Source organism: Meles meles, chromosome 4, assembly GCF_922984935.1.
Source record: "Meles meles chromosome 4, mMelMel3.1 paternal haplotype, whole genome shotgun sequence".
In the NCBI taxonomy this organism is placed as follows: Eukaryota; Metazoa; Chordata; class Mammalia; order Carnivora; family Mustelidae; genus Meles; species Meles meles.
The window spans coordinates 149,628,491-149,642,592 of NC_060069.1; the positions used below are offsets into that span (position 1 = coordinate 149,628,491).

A 14,102-nucleotide genomic window follows, 5' to 3' on the forward strand; every position below is an offset into this window, starting at 1 on the left:
TCTCCTCAGGGATTTTTCTGGACCAAGTTCCAGATATTCCACAATTTCTTCTTTTTCTCTTCTCTGAACTCACTACCTTACTCGGTTCTTTGCCCTAAAATATAGAGACACACAGAAACATACATACATGCATTCACACCAATCACGCTTTCAGAATGAAAATATTGAGGTGGGGGAAAGAAGCTGATCATGCTCATTTAGTAGTTGCCATAAAAATCCTATTCTGCTGTGTTGCCTAGTTCAATATATTTTTTAACCCATTTACTCATAGCAAGTATCATATGCCTTGAATGAAAATGCATGTTTGCATTTTAGTTATGGCTAAGTGAAAAGGAAAGTGGTTAGTGGGCCTTAAAGTACCTATAAACCAGATTGACACACAATATATTTTAGATATTAGAAGTTGAAATACTTCTTTCCCCACAAATTACTGTAACAGTCTGTGAAAAGATATGGTAATATTTTCTGAAATGAGAGAAAAGTATCATACTGTCACATTAGAAAATGGAGAATAGAATGCCTTTGGTATAGTTTTTAGTGAACTGAATACAGCACATGTTTCCCCTCTAATACATTACCATTCTAGTCCACCTTCAGCTTGTGGATTCACCTTATTTCTGTTTTTTTTTTATCTGTTTCTCTCTGTAAGCATATTGTTTCCAATATAAGCATCTTCGTGGTGTTTATGTAAACACCTTAATGAATTTTTGAATGAAATACATTGTCTTCTAATTCTGATTGATCCCAAATCTGAGCATTGATCATTATCACAGAAAAATAGCTATCCAATATCTGTTACTGCTCTTTTAAAGGTGACTTTTTCTTTTTATGTCTAGAAACATTTTTCTACTTGAACTTTATAGGGACTAGATTAAAGGATTCTTTTTAAAATTCTTTTTTTATTCTTTTCTAAAATCTTTTATTTTTTATTAACATATAATGTACTATTAGCCCCAGGGGTACCGGTCTGTGAATCGTCAGGTTTACACACTTCACAGCACTCACCATAGCACATACCCTCCCCAATGTCCATAACCAACCAAAAGATTCTTGTAGTTATAGAATCATCCTACAGAAACTAATGGGACTTAATCATATGAAATATTGATCCAATGCTTGCTCTTCATTGGTTCGCAACATGATGAATGACACCCTGACTCTCCAGTGAAGCCTCCCTCTCTCCCTACCCCAATCCTGGATTTTTTCTTAGCCCCATTCTTCCCTCATGACCACCATCTAAATCTCTCGCCCATGAGTCCTGCCTCTGAGTTACCTCCATCATCCAGTGCTCTGCCTGCCGCTGCTCTGGCCTGGCTGCCATGTCCTTTCTCTGGGTTCCCGAAAGAGCCTTCTGGTGAGCCCGGCTCCTCAGTCTCCTTGCCCTTTAATTCTTTCTTGACTTTCACCCAGAGTGATTGTCACCTATCAGGCCCATTGCATCCTCTTGCATTTTGCCACGCCCAGCTCCTTTTGAGCCCTATTTGCTCTTCTCTCAGGGGCTTCAGAAGTGCTGCTTTCTCAGCCTGGAATGCTTGTTTCTCCACCTTGTGTCCCTCCCTTCCCCTGACTGACAGGTCGTCCTAGTTGAGCTATGCTTTCCTTCATGAAGATTTCCTTGGTTGAATATTTCTCTTGCATGGTCCTTCAGCTTCTGGGTTCCACTGAGGAAGTGCTAATCCCTCTTTGAGGAATACCATGTTTTTCGTTTGTGTTTAACTAAACTATGTGAGGGCGGGGACCATCTCTAGGCAGAACCTAGAATGGTGTCCAGAATGTGGCAGACACTTCTATTTTTTGAATGAATATCCCTTTTTTTAGAATCCTTTTATCTTATACTCACTGATGTTCCAAGTGCCATTTTAAAGTACTTACGAAGTTAGATTTTAAAGCACAAAGATGAATAGTTTCACTTTACTATAATAGCTAGGTATTTGGTATGAACTAAAAGTTTTTTTTTTTTTTAAACTTAGTCAGAAGTGATTCTGTCTGAACAGGTGGAGAGAGTCATCAAAATAGCAAACTGACAACAGATGACACTTGGCAACCAAACATTGTGAATGGGAGCCAAGTAAAGGGGAACAAACCAACACTCAAACCTTTTCTGGAAAAACAAAACAAAACAAAACAAAACCCTGTTGTTTTATTATTATTTAGAAAGAACACACAGAAATTTATCCAGAAGAGAGAAAAGGCAAATTAATTGAGCATACAAATTCATTTCAAAAGAACCAGCGCCACTTCCCAAGTACTATCTGTCTCTGTGAGTTTCTTAAACTTTTGTATTTCTTATATCTCTATATATAACCATAGTTATATATATAGATACACGGAAACACATCACACACTTGTCAGGAATCCTTTCTCCCAAAACCTGTAGTGAGCATATCTTTTTTTTTTTTCTGAAAGCTGCCTGTAGATGTGTTCTTGGATTATGCCACAGTCTCTTTCCTCTGAGTTCGTCTCTGATGGCAAGTAAGGATACTTGTGAAGGGAGATTTCCCCTTAGTTCTTGACTTTTTCTTTAGCTTTTTCTGATTTTTGAGTGAGATTCCCAGTTCTTCCATGATGGCATTGAAAGAGAGACACTAGAGAACACGAAATAATAGAGCATCAGTGTAACCAAACTAGCTCCCTCCTCCGCTGATCTGTCTCTCACCTAGATTTTTATGAATACAAGATATTGGTCTAAGGCAACTCTGCCACAGAGCAAGCTCCCGGCCAGTTCCCACACCTCCTCCTCCACCCACTGGCCATTTGCCTTTTCTATTTGGGGAAACTGAGGCAGCAGGCTAGCCGGGCAGACTTTGGGGTTTCATTCACGGATGCAGTAGTATAAGACTACCCAGTTAGGTTCTCAAAATAGACAACTTACCTTTGCTGAGACACCAAAATAGAGTTAAGTTAAGTCATTTCCCCCATTGAGATGATCCAAACATTGATAGGTTTATCAAGGCATACGGACACTTCAGTAATGCTATAGAAAATGAACAAACCTTCTCTACACCAAGGCTTTGTTTTTTTCTCCCATGAAACCTTACTTTGTTCCTAAAATAAAATCTAATTCTTGATGACTTTCCTTTCTGATAAAAAAAAGAAAAAAAAACAATTTTAAATTGTATATTTTCTCCAAAAAAACAGAGATCTGGCAGCAGCAATGATGCAGCTGTGGTTGAAATGAAAATAATATGGTACTGAACTGCACAGCAAAGATGATGGCATTATACAAGGAGAAAATGGAGCAATGATTATGAAATACCACACATATGCAGATGGTATCTATATGTACAGATCTATTACAATTACACTGTATGGATTCACATGCACAGTATACAAATGCTATAATAAAACATAATTTACTGTCATTTCTTCCAGCCAAGATAAGATCTTCGAGTGACAAATTCTTGCTTATAGAGATTTCTATAAAGTAGTATTGTTTTTTATGAGATCACCCTTAAAACACCCTTCAAACCCCAAAGCCGTTGGTAAAGTGTGTGGAAGGGCAACTGTGTGACTCAATTGTGATTAACTAAAAAAATCGATATGTTAAACACAAACAATGACATGCCACCAGCTGATTTCTTGAGGTTGTGAGGGCCTGATAGGAAGAAATTGGTGAATAATGTGTGCAACACGGGAAATGTCTCTTGCAGTCCTTGCATATCAAGAGGTGACATGTATTTTTGAAAATCTGCACTCCATTTTTGTTCCATAGAAAAATTGACGTAGTTTAAATAAACAGTATTTTTAAAAAAATTAATTAATTAATTAATTTATATTTATGAGAGAGAGAGAGAGAGAGAGAGAGCAAGCACAGGAAGAAGAGCAGAGGGAGAGAGAGAGATAATCTCCAGCAGCCTCCATGCTGGAGTGTGGAGCCATAGGTGGGGCTTGATCTCATGACCCTGAGATCATGACCTGAGCGGAAACCAAGAGTTAGGATGCTTAACTGACTGAGCCACCCATGCGTGGCTAAATAAGGAGTATTTTAATTTTTCTACTTGATTTGAAAACCAGACGGACAAATTTAGATCTTGGATGTAAATTATTGGTCTATCAGACACACATCTCCAAAAAAAGTACTAGTTTTTGTATGACTTTGTCTTTTTTACACATGAATGTTTATAGGATTTGAATTTCATTTCCGTTTTCTTATAGTAGTGAAAATTCATGTCATGCATGTTAATTTCCTTTCAAATGGTAAGTTGTGGCTTCAGTGAACTGAGAGGGGGGATCATGTCACACAAAGAAAAACTTCAAAATGTTTTCTATGAGTTATACTTTCAAAAAATGTTACAGTAAGTATGTCACAAATTAATGTTTTTTGTGGCATAATGTGATGTGAAATTTATGTTACTAAGATGAATTGAATGTTTTATAGTGCCTTTGCGGTAGATGGTGTTGCATTGGGGTTTTGCAACTTTTACTTAGATATTTATTTTAGTGTAAGTTTTTTTGTTTGTATTTTGTTTTTATTTATTTATTTATTTATTTTTTTTGCACAGGACATTTCTAATTTCAGGAAGATCATTAAAACGGAAGGAAGAGACAGAGAAGGAAGAAGTGCCAAAGATTTTATACCCCACACTATTACACACAAATCTCACAGCAATCTTATAAGGTAGGAATTATTATGCTCATTATGTAGATAGGGAAATTTACTATTGGAGAAATTAAATAATTTGTCCAGGAAATGTGGCTTGCAAGAGAAAAAAGCTTGCATTTGAACTCAGTCCATCTGACTTCCCAGACTCAATTGTTTTCACTTAAAATCTCCAACACCCTGATTAATTCTTATATTAAACCACTATAGAGAATTTTTTGTAGATTCTTTTCCTATAAATATATGCTAAGAAATTACAATCTTTATGTTTTTTTTTTCCATTTTATTTATTTTTTCAGCGTAACAGTATTCATTCTTTTTGCACAACACCCAGTGCTCCATGCAAAACGTGCCCTCCCCATTACCCACCACCTGTTCCCCCAACCTCCCACCCCTGACCCTTCAAAACCCTCAGGTTGTTTTTCAGAGTCCATAGTCTCTTATGGTTCGCCTCCCCTCCCCAATGTCCATAGCCCGCTCCCCCTCTCCCAATCCCACCTCCCCCCAGCAACCCCCAGTTTGTTTTGTGAGATTAAGAGTCATTTATGGTTTGTCTCCCTCCCAATCCCATCTTGTTTCATTTATTCTTCTCCTATCCCCCTACCCCCCCATGTTGCTTCTCCATGTCCTCATCAACTCTCAAAACATTTGATTTTAGGCATTTCTCTTTATTTTGTCCTAAAACTACCAAAGCAAGTCTCAAATGTGGCTCCCATAAGAGACACAACCAGGAGGGGTTTTGAAACCCTCTCTCTCTCTCTCATTTTGGGTAGTAGGGCAGTCACAGATCTTATCTTGACAATACGTTTCAATTATGTTTCTCTTTAAAAACACAATCCTCCTTCAAATTTTGTATTGCCTTAAAATACAACAAAGGTCTATTCTTTTGATCAACTCCAAGTATTTATTTCTTACTGCCACCATAAAAGTGAATATAAATATAGTTTTATGAGTCGTCTGGTTTCTCTCTTTGGTCACAAACAATGATTTCTTTTTGATTCTCACTTTGTCTCCAACTGTCAAAAAAGAAAATGGCAAGATATTGGAGCTGACCTTTCTGCTTCCAAGTTTTTGCTGTAGTCATAAGGCAAGATGACCTTTAAGGTCCCTACCAGCCATGAGCTCAAGCAAACCACACTCTTGTATCCACAGGAAATGAAACAGTTGAAGGTCATCTCAGCACAGAGTGGCACGAGAGGGTCTCCTATTCATTCTTCAATTTGTATTTTATAATCTCAGAATTAAAATCATATATATATTAATATATATTGAGCTTCTGAATTAGGATAAAAATTTAAGTAGCTTTCCAAAGCTTCTATTTCTGGACATGGTTTTTATGAACTCTCTTGTGTTCACAGGGCCATAGAAAATTAAGTGTGAGCATGGAAGTTTAAATTTCTAAACCTACTTCATTAGAAAGTGTCAGACGTATGGATGACCACCTAGCTGCCATGCTTGGTAGGTAGGGAAATTAGAGGTAGGATAGATACCTCAGCAGTACCCTCTAGTTCCTTGCAGACTGGAAACTCCCCTGTGGCATGCATCCTGGGTCCTTTTATTTTTCTCTGGTGGGTGGAGTTCACATTTTCAATGGATCCACACATACGACCACGAATTATAGTTGTGAGTTGGCCCACTATCAGAATGCTGGAATTTAAATTTTAGCTACAGTACCCAGTAGCTGGGTTACACTGGACAAGATATTTAGTTTCTCTTTGATTCAGTTTCCTTATCTATAAAATGGAAACCATAGTAGAATTCTTTTCATTGAGTTGTTTGTGAATGGTTGGGAAAGTACCTGTAAAACACACAGCACAATGCCTGGCACATCTTTTTCTTTAAAATAACATTGTACACATCACTGAAAATATTTTAAGTCTATGGAACTTCCTAGATGTATTTTGTTTTGTTTTGTTTGTTTGTTTGTTTGTTTTGATGGAAAGGAAGAACAGTGAAAGGTTGATGCTCCTTAATTTTAGCCATTGTAAGCCTTTTTATGCACCAATTCTTTGTTTATACCACTGTTTTAAAGTAGGTTTTCCACCTGTTTACTACATAGCATTTTCAATGCTTATTTACTTGTTTTATCCAGCTCATAACACGTTTTAGTATTTATGTAGTGATAGGCTTTATGACAGCTTGTGTCTTGCCTGTGAAGGATAGGTGTTCAAGCATAATAAGGAAATGAAAATTAACTGCAGTCCCTTGCCATAATATATATATATATTATCTATATCTATATCTATCTATCTATATATATATATATATATATATATATCTGCTTCTGAACCCATTGACAATGAATCCCCATGATGACAAGTCTGATAGGAAAATTCACTTATAAATAAATGGGTTTATAGTAATAAACTATATGAGTGCCTTTTATGCTTCTGGACATCGTCCAAAGACAGTCAGGTGTGTCTATGTATGCGCAAATGCGAGTGTGTGCGCATGCGTACATATGTGCATGCGCCTATGTGTGCCTGTGACTTCTCTTGTAGAGGGAAGGAAGCTGAGATACAAGGAGTCTGCTAGAAACCACTAGGGAAGCTTCAGCCAGCCCCATAGCTCTTCCTGTTTTTACAAGGAAAAGGATTTGCTTGTTTTGCAGGGAGCCATTCCTCTTCTCCATTTGTTTTGGGCCTGCGGTGTGTCCTGAATGACCGCCCCACCACCTGCCTGCCATTCTTTTCTTCTCCTGCCTTCTTTTGCTTCCTTTTACCTTCCTCTTTGGCTAGATTTTTAAAAGTAATTGCTGACAGCATGGCACCTCCTTTGGAATAATCCCCAATATTTAATTTCTTGGTACTGGTGTGAACCGTAATATACATTATTCTTCTTTCCTGACACCTTTATCCTTATATTACAAATATTCCTCCAGAAGGGGTGGGAGGAGCTAATCGAGTTCTTGCTTTGTACCTAAAATAAACTGCTTTAAAAAAAGTAGTCTGGGTGTTGTGCAAAAAGAATGAATACTGTTACACTGAAAAAATAAATAAAATGAAGAAAAAAACAAAAAACAAAAAACAAAAAAAGTAGTCTGGGGGTGAAGAGTGATTTCTTTTAAGTTATAGGAAAAGCTGTGTTTTAAAATTTGATTTGAGGGTTTACAATATTGAAAGGATCAAGTCTAGGCTACTGGGAATGGCTTTGCTAGTTGCAAACTTGGCATCAGATTGTGAATATCAGATTGATTTGTTATTGTGTATTTAACGTTTATGCATTCGGTGCTTTTATTCATTGGTACATTTAGAAGAACTGCTTGGAATGCATTCCTTTACACCTTACATTTTGAATAGGTTTCTCTTGCTACTTTATTGGGCTTTTTATTTAAAGACAAATGAAGTGGTCTGTGACATTGTCTAATAAATATTCACATTAAGTGCTGAAGAAAGATATAGATAATATTTGTGTCATCTTACAAATATAAAGTCTTCCGTTTTATGTAGATCTGCTTTAACTTGAAAGCAAGCTGTAATCTGAAGTCTTTTTGTAAAGACCATTTTTAGTAAAATAGACCAAATTTTAGTGAAATATAGAAATCAAGGAACAGGTTACTGAGTAATAATGAGATTATCATTGCTTTTCTTTTCTTGGTCTGGTCAAATTACTATCACAGTTCTGTGGAGGGAGTGTCTCAGTGATTTTTTTTTTTAAGATTTTTATTTATTTATTTGAGAGAGAGAGAGAGAGTGAGAGAGAGCATGAGAGGGGAGAAGTTCAGAAGGAGAAGCAGACTCCCCACAGAGCTGGGAGCCCAATGCAGGACTCCACCCAGGGACTCTGGGTTCATGACCTGAGCCGAAGGCAGTGGCTTAACCAACTGAGCCACCCAGACGCCCTGATTTTTTTCTTTTTAAGAAGAAGTTCTAAGCATTCATATCCTTAACATTTTTAAACTCTGAGGTTCAATGTGGGAACAGCCTAGAGTGTTCAAAATGTCAGGAAACTTTTTAAGGAATAAGGATGGGAAGAATTCTATTCATACATTTGTTACCTTAAGACTTTGGAAAGTCTGGTCACCTATCTGCATACATGTTTTATGTCTTCACAGGATAATTGATGATCTAAAAGCAGAGATCAAGCTCCAATGATCTCCCACCAATTATGTTAAGGAAGGGAGAGGGGAATTGTTGGAGTAGCCACGTGTACACAATCTTTGTGTGAAGTTCTTGTATCCCAGAATTCATAATTTGGCTACCATTTACTCTTATTTTATCAGTTTTCTGGGTTCATTCAGAATCCCTGGGCCATTTCTTCTGCAACTATTCTTGGCCTTAAATTTGAGAGGTTGAGAGTCAGCCATCATATCTTCCAGAATAGTGGTTATGATTAATTTGCCTGAAAGCTAATGAGAGAGCTGAGTCTCATTTCTTCAACTGTGCCCCAAATTTTGGGGTAGAGGAAATCTAGATACTGAACTAGAACTTCAAGATGTGGTCTCCTTATCACCACCTGTGACCCAGAATCCACTCATCACCCAGCCCATTTTCCTGCACCTTCCATATTTAAAGTGGCACTCCACTCCCTTTACCCCTATCTTCCCTTGGGCTACAGTTTGTCAATCCCACTAACTCATTTTCCTAGATCCTTTTAATTTTATGTTGTCACCATCTCTATATCCTTTACCCTCTCAAGTCCTCTATCTTACCTTTTTTTTGCCCCAACACTTGAGGCTTGATGCCAACATCTTTGCTCTCTCAGATCCTAGATATAAGCTAATTTTTTGCATGAATCCGTACCCCAGAATTCCCTGTTTTCCAGTCTGAGCTCCTTTGAACTATAAACCTACACCTGTCGGGGGGACAGAGTTACTCAGTAACACCAGTACATGAGGATCATCTTTCTGGGGTCCATCTTTATTACAGATTGTATTTAGAAAAGTTTTTCCTCCATTAAAATAAATATAAGTGTACAGTGGAGTGGATATATATATACACATACATACATACATACATATATTTATATATATAATATAAATAGTATATAAATAAATATATAAAATATATAAAAATTATATATATAAATATATTCTTTTATTTATTTAGTTTTTAGAATTCTTAAAGAAAGTTTTCACTTGGAGTGGCTGCTCAGGGTTCTACACCCAAACTGTGAGGTATCAGTTTGTTCTCTAATATTAGGTATAATTTCGTGGAAACCTTTGAAAGGTGAGGTTAACACTGGAGCAGTACTCCATTTTGATATTAATCCATGTGCTTTTTCCAAATCTTCTGAATCTGAACCTTTTTCCCACTTTTAAAGTCATAGCAAGAGCTTTTATATGCATTGCCCTCGGGGTAGGGATGACAGAAAAAAAAGTAAAATTTGCAGCTTTGAGTTCTTAAATAGATTTTTGTGGATCTATTGAAGCCACTGCAGTCTTTGAAGCTATTAATTACAACAGCCAGGTTTGAAAGAAGGAAAAAGAAGCCGCTTTGAATTGTAAAAGTTTGCCTTAGAGCCTTCAGGGTCCAGCCAGTGGGACTGGGGATGGGGTACGAAGCTAGGACGGTTCTATATGTTTTCACGGAGAATCATCCAGCTAGGGACTGGGAGAGCCTAGATGCTGATGAATACCAGAGAATGAGCCCCTCACTTGCCACTTTTGGGGTTAAACTCTCATGGGGTAAGATAAGGCAAATAAATGTGGGACAGCTTAGTAGATGGGGGAATCTGGAAACGCAGGGAAATTGTGCCCACTCTCTGTATTAAACTCAGAGGAAGCAGTCACTAGAGTGCAGAAATGGCATCAAAACTGATCATCAGGCCAGTTGGAGATTGTCCTTTGTCTCCCATGGCTTCTTAATGTTGCTCAAGGGCAGCTGAAACTTTCCATTGCTCTAGAGTGGGCATGAAAGTGGCTGATAGGTATAGAGAGGTGGCTGTAAAGTGGCCCACTCAGAAAGTGTTTTTGCTCTAAAGATAAGCCTCAGGTGGGCCGGATATATCCAGAAGTCAGCAACTGTCTTTGCTTAAAAATGGCAGAAATGTGGGTTTGCATGCCAACCCAAAGGACCCACAGTGCCTTTCTCCTGTCTGGAGTCATCATCAGAGGTCAATGTGACAGTCTTCTTTGGCCTTCTGTCTTCTTTCTGGCTTCCCTACATCGCCTGAGCCTGTCTCAACCCCCTTGTAAGCTCAGACCCTACATATTTCCTCTGAATATTGCTCTATGTACCAATATGTATCTGACCCGGCATCCGTGTTGAAGGCCTGAGATGGTCCTAGTCCTATGAGGACAGGCTTTCCATTATCATATGGATAAGAGGGCCTGGTCCTTTCAGCAACTCAGATGTGGAGTTGGAGCCATAAAAATAAACTTCTAAGAATTTTTTTTGTATGCCCCTTCTCATATAGAGAATGGCCTTAGCATTGAGGTAAATTGAGCCTGATGGGGGGGTTTTAGTTTTCCATAGTGCATGTATGAGCTACCATGGAGTCCTTGCAATACCAGCATATGCCCTTATGTAGGGGATATACATTTTTTCTCAAGCATAAACTGAGGTGTGCAAGAAAATTATCTGATGCCATTAAAACAAAACAAAACAGATCCCACCTTAGCTTAGAGATCCTTGTCTGCTAGTGGGTATTATCAACTCAAGATAACTCACTCGTCATTTAAAACTAAGCTTCTTTTGGCTAATAGCTCAGTTAAAATGAGTCTCTCCCCATCTCCCTATTCCTCTTCTTTCCCAGGTGCATCTGGGTAGAGGAGAGTTTAATAGAAAGCCTGGGCATTGTGATAGTGGGAGAAGCTAGTCTATGGCCATGCTCTATCTTTTGGCTTCCACTGGGGTGTGGCATCCTAGGGGGTCTTGGATGCTGCACTCTCTCTCTGCTGTGTTCTCTGAGATGCTTGTGGCCCCACTATGGTCTTCATGTCACATTGAGTATTTTCTACTCCAACCTCAACTCTTTCAGTCCAGTGGTTCTCTTGGCTCTTCCACAAAGCTCTTCATTGGGAAGCATCATGGAGTTTTCACTGTTTTCCCTGAGACGCTCTAGGACAGAGCAGGAGTATGAAGCTGTTCAGTGTTCATGGCTTAGACCTTGTTATTCCATCATTCTGGAGACAGTTGGACATAAAGTTTCTCTCAAGTTTTGCCATTTCCTGGGTTACACTCTCTGAACCCCAAAATGGTATTTTCTGTTTAAGATCCTTCCTGAGCTTTTCTGAGGTTTCATTTTCCTGTCCTCAAGTTGGGACTTGGCTCAGGGATGGTCCTAAAGCCTTCTCTCAAGACTTCTGGTACCATTAAATTTTAATGACTTCCCTCCCATTCTTCCCTTCTTTCCTAGGGGTCAAAAACTGGTCAAGATTGGAACATGAGGAAGGAAAATATCATTTTGTGCATTTCTCCAAATCGGGCCTCTGGGTTTTGGATCCTGTTAATTAAAGATAAACTATATGAATTATAACAACTAACTTACTCAGTGAGACATCTGGTTCTTTAACCTGAAAGCCATGGTCTTCAAGACTTTTGACTATGCTACAAATCTGTAAAGTCTACTTAAAACTCAAAAGCTTAAAGTTTGATTCATGTCTGGCTTGGAAGCAATATATATAAAAAAATTTGATTCTTAAACGTGGTGGAGGGTAGGGATAAAAGCAATAGATAATAAGAGCACATCAACCTTTTCTTTGTTTCCCTTTGTCTTTAGTAGAATTTAAATTCCATTTACAGAATAGTTTCCCCCCTTGCACTCCAGTCCCATTGATATCCCCTTTCTTGAGTTGTGATTGAGAATGTAATCAGTTCCATAGCTTCAGATAATTTATAGCTATATGTCTTTGTTTGGCACACTTGTTTGTTTTATTTTGTTATTATTTTTACCTATCCTGTGGGCTCATCAAAGTCTAGAATGATTTTACTTCTGTAGCCTTCCTTGTGTTTGTAATGCTTTGCCTATGAGTGGATGAGAACTGTTTCATTCTTTTCTCTATATCCAAAGTGGACCATTCCATCCTGCATCATGGGCAGGGATAGGTAATTCTGTTCATGGCATTAAGAATTTAATATGCCCAAGGTAATTGCATAATATTATTTACATTTATATTTGGCCAAACGTTTTTTTTTCTTTTTGGTCCTGCTCCTATATTTTTCTTTCTTTCCCACTTTTTTTTTGTTTGTTTTGTGGCTGGAAGAGAACTTTAAATGTCACCCCCTAATCCCACAGGTGGAGAGACTAAGAGTGAGGGAAGAACACTGACTTGCCCAAAGTCACATACCCATTCAGTAACAGCACAGACACCTGCATTCTTGGCTTGTGATTCCCAGGTCACATTTCCACTGAGCCATTTATACCTTTTAGAGTTTGTTTGATTTAGAAGACACTACCATTGTACCCTGGAAAAGTTATTTCTAAATGGTTATTAATTGCTTCCTGTCCTCTCTGTGAATTGATGAATGTTTGGGTTTCCAGGCAAAGGAAAGCCTCTTTCCACAATTACAGAAACAACCTATTGAGAATTCTCCAAATCATTTTCTAAATAAAGTGATCAGACTACGGAAGAAATGAAGCTGAGGACACTTGGAGGCACATTATCAGATGATAATGTGCCAAGTGACACTTAGGACTTAAGATAAATGTGAAGATAGGGTGGGTTATCTGTGGACAGTAGTTTCTTAGTTCTTATGGTTGGTAAAGACTAAGTGATCAGGGTACCATTTTTTTTTTTTTGAGTTGAAATATCCGAACTTTTGAATTCTAAGCACTTCAGTTAAAAAATTGGACAGGAAGAAAATTCTGACCCTACTACCTTAAACTTAGTGGATAAATGGAACAACAACAGTAACTTCTTTACATCACTCAGGTCTTACTCATTATTTTTATGTGTATCTGGATGTGTATGTTGTGATATGGAGACATGGTGGTATTGTGCAATTTGGCCAATTAGCCCTCCTTGGGTTGCCATTTACAAAGCTCAGATTCTGTAGCATGTGAAACTACACAGAACATTTGGTTTTCTATCACAAAAATGTTCTTATTTGTGCAAATAGAATTTCTTTGAAAATTTAAAGGAGAATCCCATTTTCCATGATATCAGTCTCTATGGAGAGGATTTTGAAAACAAAAATGATTTTAATGTGCTTGTGCATCTGGGCATATAAAATTCCATAACTGTAGGAAGCATAATGAGTTGGTTCCTAAAGGCAAGTTAAAACTGCAGCATCAAGCAGAAAGTTTTCATTATCTATAAGAGTTAATTAATAATGCCATTTGGCACATTCAGATGTGCAGAAAATAGTGCAATAAGTAAGAATGCTTTGCTTTCCTTTTGCTTTTCAAGGCCAGGCTACTTTTAAATTGCTTACTGGGAAATAGACCTTATAGTGTAAAGGGTTATGGGCTTGGAAACTAATTGGGAATCATTGTTTTGCTGCTTTGCCATAGATGGCTTACATAGAACATTATATAGTGCTAGTCAAATGCAGTAAGGTATTTGGAAATAATTTTGGGGAAAGGTTTAACTATATGATCCAGCTGAATTTTCTAAGAA

The 14,102-nt window shown here is 37.8% G+C and overlaps 1 protein-coding gene across 4 annotated transcripts in view; it reads right to left on the reverse strand.

The window, feature by feature from the left end:
* Positions 1 to 2,170: 2,170 nt before the first annotated feature.
* Positions 2,171 to 14,102, reverse strand: part of GRIK1 (glutamate ionotropic receptor kainate type subunit 1) — a 389,893-nt gene continuing 377,961 nt past the window's right edge. For 2 of the 4 annotated variants that reach the window (XM_046002600.1, XM_046002597.1), the window contains 2 exons: positions 2,994 to 3,080; positions 2,171 to 2,585 (listed from right to left, as the gene is read on the reverse strand). In XM_046002600.1, the coding sequence (XP_045858556.1) occupies positions 2,430 to 2,585; positions 2,994 to 3,080 (243 nt within the window). In that variant the 3' untranslated portion in view covers positions 2,171 to 2,429. The remainder of the gene's footprint in view (positions 2,586 to 2,993; positions 3,081 to 14,102) is intronic. The other 2 variants (XM_046002599.1, XM_046002596.1) reach the window with 1 other exon arrangement.